Here is a 15297-nt window from a genome sequence, read left to right as displayed (position 1 = left end):
AGTCATACTTTCGTCATTAATTTACACCAACTTAAGTGTCATATAAAAGTGCATAAAAGAACGTAGAACCATCTACTACCTAGCTATAGAACAGAAAATGTGATATTCTCTAAATTATAATATAATTATTTATATTTTTTTTTTGTATTGGTTTAAATTTTTATGATAAATAATTTTATAAATAATATCAAAATCTTTTGTCATAAAAAAAAAAGTTAAAACTTGATCCTTGTTACGTTCAAAGAACAAAATTTAAGTTAAGATAAATTTTTTAAAAAAAATGTCTTCTATACATAATAATACTTCAAATCCGAAAAAAAAGGTTTAAATATATAATCATTTATATCTTAAACTTATGACAATCATGTAAGTAAAAGAAGGGCAAATAATAATAATAATAATAATAATAATAATAATAATAATAATAATAATAATAATAATAATAATAGTAGTAAAGTTTGACAAAGAAATCAAAGTATTTGAGGTTTTTTTTTTTTTTTTTTTTTACGTCATAACGAGACATATATATGTGAGAGTATATATGAGTTGACATAAGCTTATTAATATGAGCTAAGTAATTTATATATTATATACACACACATACACTACTACTTTTGACAATATATATATATAGAGTAAAAGAAGAAGAAATAGACGATTACCATTAATTAATACAAATTACCATAATACGTACACACAATCCAGATCAAACTAAACGTAATCGCGTGATTACGATTATTTACCAAACTATATATTCCTCACTGCTGAGAAGAAGAATAGTCATTTATTTATTCCCTTTATAACTCAATATCTATGTATGGTAAACTTTCTTACATTGCCATTTTTTTTAATATTTAATAAGATATTGTCACGTAAATAAAAATTTATTTTTCATATTTATTATTTCAAAAGCAAAAAACAAACAACGTAAGAATACCTAATTAATAAATATCAATGAACATAAAGTTTATAGCAATATTACAAAATAAAGTACCGGTGCATAGAAATTAAATCCACTATCTTCTTATGCTCACAAAACAAACCAAAAATATAATCGTTTCAATAACCCTAAAACCCAATAATCACCAACAAATTTAAAGAAGGGATACAAAATAAAAATAAATTAAAGCACAACATTTTTCAAGGCCATATAAGGGTTTACGGGTGACGATGATAGGTCGGTGGCGATTCATGTCCGACACCAGGGCTATGACCAGGAGCTGTAGGGCGAAACGCGTCGCCCTCTCCTGGTTTATCCTCGTTCACTGTGTTATATTTTAGTATTATATTTAATTTAAGATAAATATAAAAATTGAAAGATAGATTTGGAGTTTAAAAAACTAATGAAAATATTTTTTTAAAAAAATTTAATCTCTTATATCCTTATTTTTTGGAGGTACTAAAAGAACTGGAATTTTGAGTCTCGAAACTGAAATTTTAGAGTTTAGAGTTGATTGTTTAAGATTTACGGTTTAAGCTTATATTAAGAGATACAAAAAATAAAGAGATCGAATTTATCACATAAAAATTATTTATTTTTTTTATTTGCGTAATGGTTTCGAAAATATACTAGAATTAGAGTGTTATTGGTTTTTCTTATCTAAACTAAGTTAGCACTAGATGTTACTAAATTTTAGTTAGCTTAAGTGAATTATAAGAGGATGAGTCTCTTAGAATTGGTATTTGTAATTATTTTTAAATATAATAAAAATTTTACTATTAAATATAGTGAGGTCACATTATATTTTATGATAAAATTATGATATATCGTGGCCGTGTTACTCTTTTATTTCGCTTGTCTCTACAACTTCTATTTAATCAATTCTATTCTATTATTATAGAATAGAATAAAAATTAAAATAATCTTTTAAATTTAGTGTATGCACAATTAGAATTATTAAACACCAAAACTGACTTTTATTAATTCAATCTCTCTCTCACTTGAAAATCTTTGTATATTGGTTAAAAATGTGTTTAACACCGATAATTTTATTTTTATAATGTAATTATTAAAAAAATAAAATAAAATATCTACTAAAGCAGCATAAATATTAAGCAATAAAGTAGCAATAGCTAGTTAGGATAACAACTATCTAGGCTGCAACGAACTTTTATGTGTTTTGCATTCATCATGAGTGATGCTTATTTCTATTTTCTACAACAACTTGATCATCAAGTTCAACAACATCAACAATTATAATAATAATGAGATGATCATAAACTACATAGTATTATTAGATTTAGCTAATCGATTTAATTATTTATATATTTTTATAGTTTAAATTTTTTAAATAAATAATTTTATAATATAATATCAAAATTTATATATATGATTAAAAAGTTTAAAATTCAATTCTTATTAGTTGATTGACAATTTTTTTTCTTTTTTAAATATATTATTAATGTATTTAATATGTTAAAATTTAAAAGTTTTATATATTCTATTAATTAAAAACGTTTATTTATGATATTTTATATTTTGAGCTAATTAGTAAATAATTTCTTTTAGAAAAGAAAAAAAGAATTCTCAAACTTGTTTGGAAAAATGATTTCACCAGACAAGTGCCATTATCTATAATGCACAGACACTGACACGGGACACAACACGATACGAGACACGTCGACACGCGAATTTTAAAATCTTATAAGACACAGGAATACGCATACATATAAAATATAAATTATTTTTTAGATAAATCGTAATGATATTTTGATATTTTATTGATATTAAAATATAAATTAATTTTTGTAATTATTGTTAATGTTTTATTTTAATTATATCAAGTATTTAAAATATTTTTTGTTTTAATAAATAGTAATATATACTATATCTAAATTTATTTCAAGAATATATGTTAAGAATAAGATTGGACACGCTGACACGTGATGGTATTTAGGTGTGTCCAAACGTGTTTGGAGAATAATTTTTTACTTTTTATTAAGATACGGTTGGACACAGCAGACACGTGTGTCGAACAAGTATCGATGAGTGTCATATCCGAAATGTGTCCGACACGCGGACACGACAACTCAGCGAAGTGTTCGTACTTCATAGGCCATTATCGATCCACCGTGACATTATTATGGCTTTAGTTTAATTAATTAGTTGCATATATATTGAAGGGAATACTCATTTGTTTCTCTTTTGCGTTGATGTAGTGTGGAGTTGGAGTGGTAATGTCGACCACTTAAGGGCAAAGATGGTTTTGGTTGTGGAGAATATAATACCCATGGTTTTACCACTAACATATATATTCCTTAATCTCCCCACTAATGGTTTCCGTACCTTAATAATTAACCATTTCCGGGAAGCAAGTTGGAATAGAGAAACGAACTCAAGAGTTTGCCCTATTGAAACATTCCTTGCTTTTGATGCATTTTATTTATGGTATGAGGAGAAAGCATAAGTAGTTCTTTGTGATATACAGATGTAGAATATCTATTCTTAATGTGTCCATGATATATATCATGATAGATGTATTTTGATTTATGGTTTCTTGAATTCTACAGGTTACGAGGAATAATGAATGCGTATATATTGAAGGGAAGAAAAGAATGAAAGATATATTTGCGTTGGTTGTTACTATAACAAGTAATTAACACAAAAGTGTCAAATCAACATAGGATGAACTTAAGAATAAGATGAGAAGTTAGTCGAGTTAAATTGGTTATGCAAGATATAGGCATGTTGGAGAATGTGGTAGCTATATATTGGCGTATCATTCTCTGTATCTTAGGTGTTAAATTATAGTGCGACATTCAAAAAATTTTGATAATGAAGTAAAATATATATAATATATTAATAATTTTTATAAAAAAGTTATATATAAATAAAAAAATTATTTATTATGTATTTATATATAAATATATATATTATTTAACTTTTTTTTAATATATATTTTATATTTCAATACGTATTTTTATAAATGGTTATATTTTATATAATAATAATAATAATAATATTTATTATTATTATTATTATTATTATTATTGTTAAATATGATTAATCTTTAAAATGTTTAGTTATTAAATTAAAATACTAAAATATTTATTTAAATAATAACATATAATTTAGAATTCTATTTTTTTTTTTAAGTTTTAGATTTAAAAAAATTGAATAATTTTTTTTTAACAATATAATTGAAATATCTCTTTTTTTATATATATATGTTACTGAATGATCATTTAAAAATTCACATAGTCACCAAAAAAAATTTAAAAATTCACATTCCATACAATTAGTTATTGATGATATTTATAGTTTAATTTTTTTTTTCAATTACTGCAGTTATTATAGGAAAACTAAAACTAATTTAAAAAAAACAAATATCAATAAATAATATTTTTTCGAATTAATTTTTAAGAAAGAACACTAATCTCATTTAAATTTGAGAATAGATCATTATAATACACATTTAATATGAAGTTCTCAAATTGGATATCAAATTCTAAAAGTCGAGTAACATATTATTGTGGAGTCAAAGTAAATAATTTAATGAGAGCAAATAAATATTATTATCATGTACTACTCAAAAAAATTTTAAATTATAGTGGGGCGCTTGACCCCACACCAATACAAGTAGATCCGTCCCTCCCAGCAGTCTTTATAATTTTATGAAATTTATAATCAAATTTTTATTATACTAAAAATGTTAAAATTAATAGAGACTATTCTTTTTCAAATTTAAAACACCCATATTTAAGAGTTAAATTTTTAAATTTGTACATCTTTTTGTTTTTAGAATATTATGTTTAATTTATTCTAAATTGTTTTACAATAAAATTTAATTATAAAATTTAAAATGATGTAAGAAGTCAATTAAAAACTATAAATATAAGAATTTAATTACAAATTTAATGAAATTATAGAAATCGGTAGAATTTTAACACTGATAAATTTACTCACAAAAAAACGAAATTAAAATTGTACCCATGAAAGATATGCTCCATATGACAAAACTATCCAAACCTTAAAAGACTACTTAAAATCTTTAAATTATCCTTTTTTAGACCCTAATTTTTCTTACTCCTTTTCTATCCCCAATGCAAATACTACAAGCAATACAATAATGCTATAAAATTAATAAAGACTAATTCAATCAAAGAACTAAATGTTAAAAAACTTGTTTTGATTTGATAATTTTTTAATCATCGACCATGCAACAAGAAATTCTGACAACCTTGTAATCTTGCTTGAGAGAATCAAAAGAGACAACAATAATGGCAGTGTAGAGAAAGCAATAGTGGCAGGATCGCAAAAAGCTAACATAGCGACAGAGAAAAGGGTTGCAGATGACGAGGGAGTTATAGTAGTGGCCGACTATGATGCAAACAAGGCCATGGCTAACTCCAACGATAGAAAAATTTGTAGTAGAGGATGGTAGGAGGGAGGAGGAGGGTAGAGCCGGAGTCGGAAAAGAAGAGATTGTCATGGCTGAGGGAGTAGCAAACGACGATGAATATGAATTTGAGCAAGTGCTTAACCTTCAGTGTCTATGTCCTATCAGCACAAAACGCAGCAAGACATTTATTAATGACCTCTGCTTGATCAAGGCTAGCTTCTGAGAAAAGAATGAGGTCATCTGCAAAGCACAGATGAGATAACTCCGACCCATCTCTTTTTATATGGATGGGCTTCCAAAACCCGTGACCGACAGCCGCATTGATGAGCTGAGAGAGCCTTTCAATACAAAGGACAAAAATATAAGGAGAAATGGAGTCTCCTTATCTAATACCTCTCGCAGGAGTGAATTCATCAAGATCCTCACAATTTCATAAGACTCTCATTCTAACATTAGAAATGCAGTGAAGAATGAGATTAATGGTATGGGTAGGGAACCCGATGTCTTTGAGGGTGTCTTCCACAAAATTTTTCTTAAGCCTATTATAGGCCTTTTGAAGGTTAATCTTAATAGCCATCCAATCTTTTGAGCTTTTTTATTTCTCATAGAATGAATCACCTCTTGAACAATAATGATATTATTAGAACTATGTCTGCCAGAGACAAAACTATATTCGGTAGGCTGGACAATCTTATTCATAAGCCTGCGCAATTGATTAGCAAGAATCTTGGTAATCACTTTATAAAAAATATTACAAAGACTAATAGGACGCATTTGTCTGGGGCTAGTAACATGGTCAATTTTAGGAATCAGGGTGATAAGGGTTTTATTAATCTCTCCAACCTTCCTTGGATCCAATAAAATATGTTGCACCAGAAAACACAAATCCATTCCAACATAATCCTATTGGCTTTGATAAAAAATGGGTTGAGTGCCATCTCTCTCTGGCACTTTAAGACTCCCCATATTAAATGTGGTTTCCTTAATTTTTAAATTAGTAACCATGCTGCCAATACGGTTAATCTCCTCAGCGTTAAGATTGGAAAAACAATTATATAGGACAAAAGGAGCTCCAGACAAAGTATCCTTATCAAGATCCATAAAAAAAAGTTTTAGCTAGATCCTCCAAGAGACTAGGTTCTGTGATCAGGTTGCCTGCATCATCAACAAGAGAAGATAATTTATTCCATCTTCTTCTAACTATAGTTGATCCGTGAAAGTATTTCATGTTACGATCTCCGAACTCGATCCACTTGTACCTAGATTTTTGGTACCACAAAAGTTCTTTATGGGCCAGCACCTCTTTATATTCACCTCAGGGCTGTTTTTGAAGATTCTCAAGGAAATAATTATTGCTAGTAGCCAATTTAAAAGCAATGCCTTGAAGTCTTCTTAATATAGTTCTTTTGTTCTTGAAAATGTCCCCAAACACATTAGTATTCTAGTCTCTAAGAGAATTCTTGAAACTCACAGTACTACTAGTCCAAGAGGAAGAGACATCTCAAAAATTTATGACCAAATTATTGAAATTCGGGTGTGACAGCCAAGCCACCACAAAGTGAAAAGTTTGCCGATTCCTGTTATGTATAGAAGTAGCATAAGGTTGCAGGCAGATGGGAGTATGGTCAGTGCAGTAATTCGGCAAATGCTTCAAGATCCCTTCCAGGAAAGTTAATTGCTAATTTAAATTACTCGAGCCTCGATCTAATCTCTCGACAAGGTTCTCCCTTTTTCAAGTGAACGACCAACAAACAAAGTCCATATCAACCAGCTCGCATTCAGAGATGTATCTTTGGAAGTCAGAGCACACATTATGCGTAGCATTCACAAAATCCCTTTGACACTCATAGTCATGAAAGATAGCATTAAATTTACCTAATAAACACTAAGGAAGGTTTATATTTCTATCCAGGGATCGCAGCTTGTTCCAAAGATTCTCTCTACTAATGCGTTGGGGGCTTCCATATACCACAAAGAGGAGCCGAGGAATCAAATCAACACCAATAACCTTGAGATGAACTAACTGGCAATTTTGCTCCAAGACATCAACTTTTTATGTACTAGAGTCCCAAAGGCACTAGACACCACCAGAACGTCCATTGACTTCGACAATGAAGGAGCTATCAAAACCAATTTTATTTTTGATCTGTAAACCATGCACCCACTAATTTGAGATTCTAGCAAAATCCTGAAATTAGCATCATATTCCTTTCTGGGGTCTTTGATGAGAGAGTGGAAAGTTTTGCTATTAGCACCCCGGCAATTCCAACAATAACATTCATGATAACAAACTAAAAGGAAAAAAGTCACCAACGACTAAATCAAACCTGGGCATGAGGCCCCGACTTGTCGTGTTGCTTACCCAGGAAATTATCACTCTTTTTACTTTCTTGTCACTAGAATCAAGCATAATCACATCCGTAGGTCTTTCAAGGTATTTTCTGGCATCATGATCCGTCACGAGAGTCAGCTGAAAGCCAGAAGAACTTGCATTTAACATTAAATGATTATTCCTTACTGCAAAACTTTCCTGACCAGAAAATACTTGCTTCATAGCATCATAAGCTTCATATTGTTCCTTTTGAAGATGTCATATATAATTTATCACTACCCTTCCATGTCTTTTGCTTTTGGAGATTTCTTCTTTGGAGTCATAAGAATAGGGATCTTAGAACCTTCAAGAGAAGGAGGTGGAACCTTGCTATTAGAGGTGGGTTTCACTCCTTTGTCAGCACTGTGGGCACCAGCTTTGTTATGAAGGCCTTTTTTACTACTTTGTGAGTTTTTACCGGCCCCAATCTGTAATATTTTTTTGAGTAGATTAACTTTTATTGTTCACAACATGGGCTTTTCAGGACCAAGCCCATTAGACATATTCAAGGCCACGATGACATGGAATTCTTAGACGTCATGTCTGTTTTTTCCTCGTGCAAGGTATTGAATCGCGAGCCGTTAGCATTAATGGGCATATCTCCCTCATCATCTCTTTCCTGATTTATAGGAAGATCTTGATCAATCATACCTCCGATCTTTCCTTAATTATTTAGGATATTTTTTCGCCTAATATGGCGTTCAACCAATATCCAAGGCCCAAAATCAGGAGGAGCTTCATTTCCTCAAGGATCACTTCCAATTTCTTAGTTCTTTTCATTTTGGTTATTTTTTTCAGTGGAGGTTTGGTCTCGAGAGTCTATTTATTTTTCTTCACTTTCGGTCTCCTGATTTACTGTCTTCTCCATCAGATTATCAGTACATATATTTGTTTGATGACCATATTTATATTGGTTGGTTGATTCTTCTCAACACATGGAGTAGCAATCTCCACGTCTTTATTTGGTTGATTTAAGTTAACGTTAGATCTAATTCTAACTTTTTTAGTATTGCGTTGCACCAAATTTTTTTTCTATTTAAAAATTCTAGTAGAGCCTTCTTTAGTCATGATCAAAATATGGTTCAAATGGTGATTAATTAAAAATAAAAGATATATAAACAAAATATTAAAATAATAAATATATTTAACCTTTTACTTTGTTAGAACATAGAAAATTAATTAGGACAAAGTAACTAAAGCGCCATATAATAGTTTTTAGAGAAAATGATAAATAGGTCTTTGATTTTTTTGTCCGTAGATATTTATATTCTTGAAGATTAAAAAATACATTTAAATTCTGACTTTTTCAAAATCTGAACATATCGATTTCTAAGTTTAATTTGTCCTATTTTAAAAATTCTCATACTTATACATAAATGCATCTATATATCAATCAAATCAGTACAACGAAAATCATATTTAATTTTTTCATTTAGTCTACTAAATCCAAATAAACATAGAATCAGTGTATTAGATTTTGAGAAAGTAAAAAATTTAAATATATTTTCAAATTCTTAAAAATTTAAATCTCCCCCGATCAAAAGCTCTTTCTCATTTTCTCTAGTTTTCAAAACGAAAATTCTCGTATTTTATAAATTTGATATAAAAAAAGAAAAAGAAAAGGAAACGGAAACAGAAAAAAGTTGTGCTTATTTTGCAGTGTTCCCAGTTACCGGCGAGTTTGGACTGGCCGCAATCGTCGTCGCCAGCCTTCTGTGCTTCCGCCTCTGCCAGTCTACAGAGACCCGAAATTATCTCAATTCAAACATTCAAACATTCGATATTGGTTTCTCCAATTCAATCTAAGAAATCTGTGATCCTCTCTCGAGTTGGGGTTTATCTCAAAACCCAAAATCAAACCCAATCATGGAGGCATTGGCGTCAAACCCCAGAAGAAGCACTGCCTCCAACAAACAGCAACAAGAAGCGAAGATTCCGAAACCCCAACGACCGAACCAATTCCCATCACACCGGGACGCGGTGCACGTGTCCCCAAATGCGAGAAAACTGTGCGAGCTGCTGACGCGAACCCCTCCTAACGACATCGAAACTGCCCTAACTAACTGCGGGATCCGGCCTTCCCACGATGAGGTCCACGAGGTCCTCGGGCTGTGCTACAGCGTGCCGTCGTCGGCCGTGAAGTTCTTCCGGTGGGCCGGGCAGCTTCAAAAGCACTCGGGCCACGCCTGGAACTTGATGGTGGACCTGTTGGGGAAGAACGGGGTGTTTGAGTACATGTGGGACGCCATCAGGTCCATGAAGCAGCAAAAGCAGCTGGCATTGCCCACCTTTGTCTCCGTTTTCGAGAGCTACTGCACTGCTGGCAGGTTCAATGAAGCCTTTATGAGCTTCGATGTTATGGACAGGTACGGCATTCAGCCCGACGTTGTTGCCGTCAATTCCCTCCTCAGCGCCATCTGCCGCGAGGATAATCAGACAACCGTCGCATTGGACTTCTTCCACAAGATCAAGGGCAAGATTCCTCCCGACGGGGATACTTTCGCCATTTTGCTGGAGGGCTGGGAGAAGGAAGGAAATGCCGCCAAGGCCAAGAGCACGTTCGGCGAGATGGTGGTTAGAATTGGTTGGGATAGGAAGAACATGGCTGCCTACGATGCTTTCTTGATGACATTGGTTCGTGCATTGCAGGTTGATGAGGCTGTCAAGTTCTTGAAGGTGATGAAGGACCATGACTGCTTCCCAGGTTTGAAATTCTTTACCAATGCTCTTGATATTATCATCAAGCAAAACGATGCCGCTAATGCTGTTATTTTGTGGGATGTCATGCTTGAGAGTGCCTTGGTAGTCCCTAACTTAGTAATGTACAATGCTGTCATTGGCTTGCTTTGCAATAACAATCAGATAGATCACGCCTTTCGCCTGCTCGATCAGATGGCCTTTCAGGGTGTTTTCCCTGACTCCCTCACTTATAACATTGTTTTTGAGTGTTTGGTGAGGAACAAGAAGGTTCATGTGGCCGAGAGGTTCTTCAACGAGATGGTGAAGAACGAGTGCCCGCCCACCAGTACCAACTGTACCTCGGCCATTGCAATGTTCTTTGATCGTGATGATCCTGAGGCAGCGCAATCGATTTGGACTTACATGGTTGAGAATCATATTAAGCCGCTCAGTGATGCTGCCAATGAGGTGCTACTTGGTCTTTGTCAGCTGGGCCGGCTCTCGGAGGTGAAAAGGTCAGCAGAAGACATGCTGGATAGGAAGATCATGATATATGAGTCCACAATGGCAAAGTTGAAGGATGCATTCTATAGAGATAGTAGGACTGCGAGGGACAGATATGACAGTCTGTCCAGGAGGTGGAAAGCTCATGGCAAATTGTAATTTAGACAAACCTTTTCTTTTTGTGTTGAACTTTTCAGTATATAGCCATCACTGACTGAGATAGTGTTAAATGAGTTTTATCCTTTCACTCCCTCGCGGTAAGCCTTTCCCTTTGAAATTCTTTTGCATCGGGAGTTATTTTTGTTGTCTATAGTCTTTCTTCCATTCATATTACATGTTTATGTTAAATGTTTACAGGTGGTCATTATTCTTGATTCTTCTGTCTTCTATTTCATGTTCATGAGGTTGGTATTTTTGAAGTTGGCAACAGTGCTACTTGAGAATTGAGATGAACTTCATTGAGGCTCCTGAATTGTAGTTTCTTTGTGCGTGAGGATTTTGAGTTTCCACATATTATGGAGTTACCATAATATGAATTGCTTTGTATGCGTGAATAATTTGCTTTGAAAATAACGTTAGTATTTTAGCTGGAGGTTAAGTCTTCACCTCAATGGTACGGGTGATGACTTGTGATGTGGTAATCACGAGTTCGAATGCTGGAAATAATCTCTCCACTTGTGGTAGTAAGGTTGCAAATAAGCCTACCTTCCTTAAACACCATCCACTGGGAAAGCCTAATGCTTTTACAGTTCTGCCCAGCTTTATCTTTCACTCATTCACACTCTGGTTCTCTGGCTTTTTTTATTTGTATCACCCGTACAACCATGGTGGAGTTTCTATATTTTCATTCTCCAGCAATTTCCCCCTCTTCTTTTGCTCAAAATGCTTTAATATGTGAGCTTACCAAGCTTGGCAATTTTGGTTGCCTTCCATTACAGTTCAGATTGCAGAAGTACTGTGATCTAATACTCATGAAGTATTGAGTGTTACAAAGGGGTAGCAGCATATCTGGTTACTATTTGTAATATGGAATTTTTACTAATTATATGTGGGTCTTGAATGCAAACGCCTCATGTATCATGTCCTGTCATTTTTGTCATCACCTTGGTGATGCAAATGGGGAACATGGTATTGAGGATCCAACTTTTATAGTTGAAGGATAAAAGCTCCTTTAGTGGTCTGCATGCCACTCTGAGGGTCTTGTTTTCTTTTAAGTTTGGCAAACTTAGAAGGAAAAGTTCAATACCAGGTGGATACCTGTGATATTGTTCTTCAATTTGGAGAGATCATCAATTTATTTTTGCAAGTTTGCCATGCTCTTGAAGAGATTAAGAATTGATTGACAGGAGCAATCTTTCTCCAGAGCCACAGGACTTAACAATAGTCCTTGTCTCTGTTTTGGTTAGTTTGTGTTTATCTTCTATTTTTCTGATCTTCAATTACCTTTGAAAGTCGTCCGCAAGATTGTGCTGCAAATGCCAAGCCCCGGCAGTTGTCGTTGCAAATATTTGACAAGCATGAGCAGCATTAGATGGCCAACAGTTGGCGCAAGGGTTGATGTTTGAATTCTCACATTTTATTCAAGGTTTCCTGTTTAGTTATTCTTGTGATTTGTGAATGTTTGGAACGGTGGTCATTCTTATGAAAGCTTTACTTAAACCAAATGTAAGCGTGAGGCACTAGTGCACTAAACTAATGTTAAGTGCGGTCTGTTTATTCGGTTTTCAGTATCAAATTATGCACAGGAATTATCAGTGTTTGTACGATGTTATGATTCTGTTCTATAGTTCACACATTCATCGCTTAATGCGTGCAGCTATCGTTGTAATGTATGATTGAATATGTAGTACAAACTTGCAAGCAAACTGTTATTAGTTACCTTGGTTTGTTCTATTACACTGCACTTGTGAAAAATTTCATGGATAAAGCTGATTCGTTTCTAGACCTTATTAAGGCTTCTCATAGTTTGCGAATCATTCTGTTAGTTTTGTACCCTTAACATTTATGCGTCTGATAAAGCAGTTGCTGCTTTTTTATGTAAAAATGGTCTAACTAAATTCATGTATATATATTTTTATAAAACATAAGTTGTACTTGATAGAGTGCTTAATCAGGTTTAAATAAGAGGGGGAATCAGTATATAACTGAGTGTGATTCATACGCGTTACATATCCTAGACATAAGATTTGCAGTGTTTATTTTGAATGTGTAACTCTGGATACAGTCACCTAAAAATAGGAAAACGTTCTTTTACAACAAGTTTGTTTTTAAAGCAAGGGGGAAAAATGTATATTTACTATTTCTTTATAATCTTTTATGCTAGTGTTTACTACTAAGACGTAAAGATAAAATGTTATTTGCTAATCTAGAAGTGTGTATAAGGTTGTAAATTGTAATTCTCCCCAAGTAGGAATATGTACTAGTTAATATATGCTTTACGCATGCAAGTGTGGACCCCCTTATACTTGAGAACAGAATTTGCTATGAAGGCAGAGTAAGAAGAAGGATTTTGCATCTAGCAATGCAAGTTTGGTATTTTACCTTTTCACAATTAACATATAAACCAAGATTCCCAGTTCATGGGTAATATTTGCTATATGGCAATTGAAGTTTCTAATCATATAAACAGTAGGGAAATCATAGTCTCACAAAATTTGAATATATTCTTAACAGGATCAAATGCTTTAAAGTTGGGAAAGGAATTAAACGAAGATACTAAAACCCCATTGTAAATAGAGATAAAGAACCCAAATTGTTTATGTGCTTCATGTTCTGAAGCCAAACTGCTCTCTTTTCACCACAACACAGAGCAAAACAGAGAGAAAGCAGAGCAGTGGGAAAAAGAATGTTTTAGTCCCTCAAGACTGATTGATTCATGCTCTATGCCTACGGCTTTCAAGAGAAAACTCGACCTCCATCGGCGGCAGGGCCGAACGAACCCCTTGATCTGGCTAGCAGCGATCCTATGCACCATCATAGCCATAGCAGTTGTGATTGCAGGGATAGTAGTTTTCATTGCATACTTGGTCATCCATCCAAGAGTACCTGTGATCAGCATCACCAATGCTCATTTAGACCTTCTCCGGAACGACTACGCCGGCCTCCTCCAGACACAGCTCACAGTCATTGTGAGGGCTCACAATGGCAATGCCAAGGCTCATGCTACTTTCTCTGACATAAGCTTCAACATCAGCTTCCAAGGCCAAGGCATAGCCGTGCTCGTTGCGGATTCTTTGGAGGTTCCTAAGAATAGTACTAAGGATCTTAACTATGTTATTCAGTCTTCTTCCATTCCTTTGACTCCTGATCAAATGGAGAAAGTGGATGATTCTTGGAAGAAGAATGAGATTGCCTTCGATTTCAAGGGAAATGCAAGGACTCGGTGGAGGATAGGGCCTGTAGGATCTGTTAAGTTCTTGTGCCGCTTGAACTGTCAACTCAAGTTCCATCCTTTGAATGGCAGCTATATTCCAAATAGGTGCACCTCAAAATCAAAATGAATCTCTTCTTATTCTCCTCCTTCTTTCATAATTCAACTTACATATTCTTATTTTTCTTGCCTATGTAGATATTATTTCAGCTAATAAAATTCAGTATCTATTCTTAGATTCTTTGCTTTTCAAGTAGATTGTCATGTCTTAATATTTCTTCATGTGTAACTCAGCAAACATGTCTCAGTGTTTCATAATATATTTCCGGCATGAAACCCTTCTCCTTTTATTTTTATATTTTAACTAATTTGGGTGGTCGACTAACAATAAAATAGAGTGAAAACAGAAAAGAAATTTTTTTTTGTTGTACTTAAAAGTGAGAAAGTTTGATATATTATTTTGCAGAAATTACAAAATAAGTTCATCTTTTATTTATTTAATTTATTTTATAGTTAATTTTAGCTGGCAAACTTTATTATCACTAATTTTGTTTTCAACTTACACCCAAGTAAGCAAACAAGGGTCAATGAGTTACAGCTCAAATGATATAGTATTTCCATACTCAATTAAGAGGTTGCGGGTTCGAGTCTCCTATCTTTGATAAAAAAAAGTAAGCAAACAAAGAAGAGGGAAAATATTACGAAATTCAAATTGAGAGTTAATAGTGAAAGATTCATCCGTAAGGAAAAGACAAGTAAAATCCAAATCCTTTCTTCAACGTTGAAAAAGTGTCAATGATTTGCACCTTTTGCTTCTTTTTGGAAACTTTCTAGTGAAGCTTTGCTCTCTCGAGCATATTGTAGGGTAAGTATTAGGTATTTGGCAATACCTTTGTTGTTAAGTTTAATGGTAACACCTATATTGTTTTTAATTCATTTCCCTCTTTTTGGATATCTCTAATATATTAGTATTTTAATATTTCAACTTTCAAGCTTGTATTATATATTAAAAAAAATGAAAAAATAAAAGT

At 33.1% G+C, this 15297-nt stretch overlaps 2 protein-coding genes across 2 annotated transcripts; both read left to right on the top strand.

Moving 5' to 3' along the window:
• The first annotated feature begins 9336 nt into the window (after window positions 1–9336).
• Window positions 9337–12771, top strand: LOC107623909 (pentatricopeptide repeat-containing protein At5g15010, mitochondrial-like). The gene has a single exon (XM_016326310.3). The coding sequence runs from the start codon at window positions 9580–9582 to the stop codon at window positions 11053–11055; it is 1476 nt and encodes a 491-aa protein (XP_016181796.1). The 5' UTR covers window positions 9337–9579; the 3' UTR covers window positions 11056–12771.
• A 773-nt stretch (window positions 12772–13544) lies between these two features.
• LOC107621982 (NDR1/HIN1-like protein 13) lies at window positions 13545–14505 on the top strand. The gene has a single exon (XM_016323929.3). The coding sequence runs from the start codon at window positions 13779–13781 to the stop codon at window positions 14394–14396; it is 618 nt and encodes a 205-aa protein (XP_016179415.1). The 5' UTR covers window positions 13545–13778; the 3' UTR covers window positions 14397–14505.
• The last annotated feature ends 792 nt before the right edge of the window (window positions 14506–15297 follow it).

This window comes from Arachis ipaensis, chromosome B10 (assembly GCF_059453495.1).
Source record: "Arachis ipaensis isolate K30076 ecotype BB chromosome B10, ASM5945349v1, whole genome shotgun sequence".
Lineage (NCBI taxonomy): Eukaryota > Viridiplantae > Streptophyta > Magnoliopsida > Fabales > Fabaceae > Arachis > Arachis ipaensis.
The sequence above is the reverse complement of the archived record's forward strand: the minus strand, read 5'-3'. Positions and strand labels throughout refer to the sequence as shown.

Bases quoted from the DNA above. Each gene is read 5' to 3' on its own strand.
- LOC107623909 (XM_016326310.3), top strand. From the start codon at position 9,580: ATGGAGGCATTGGCGTCAAACCCCAGAAGAAGCACTGCCTCCAACAAA.
- LOC107621982 (XM_016323929.3), top strand. From the start codon at position 13,779: ATGCCTACGGCTTTCAAGAGAAAACTCGACCTCCATCGGCGGCAGGGC.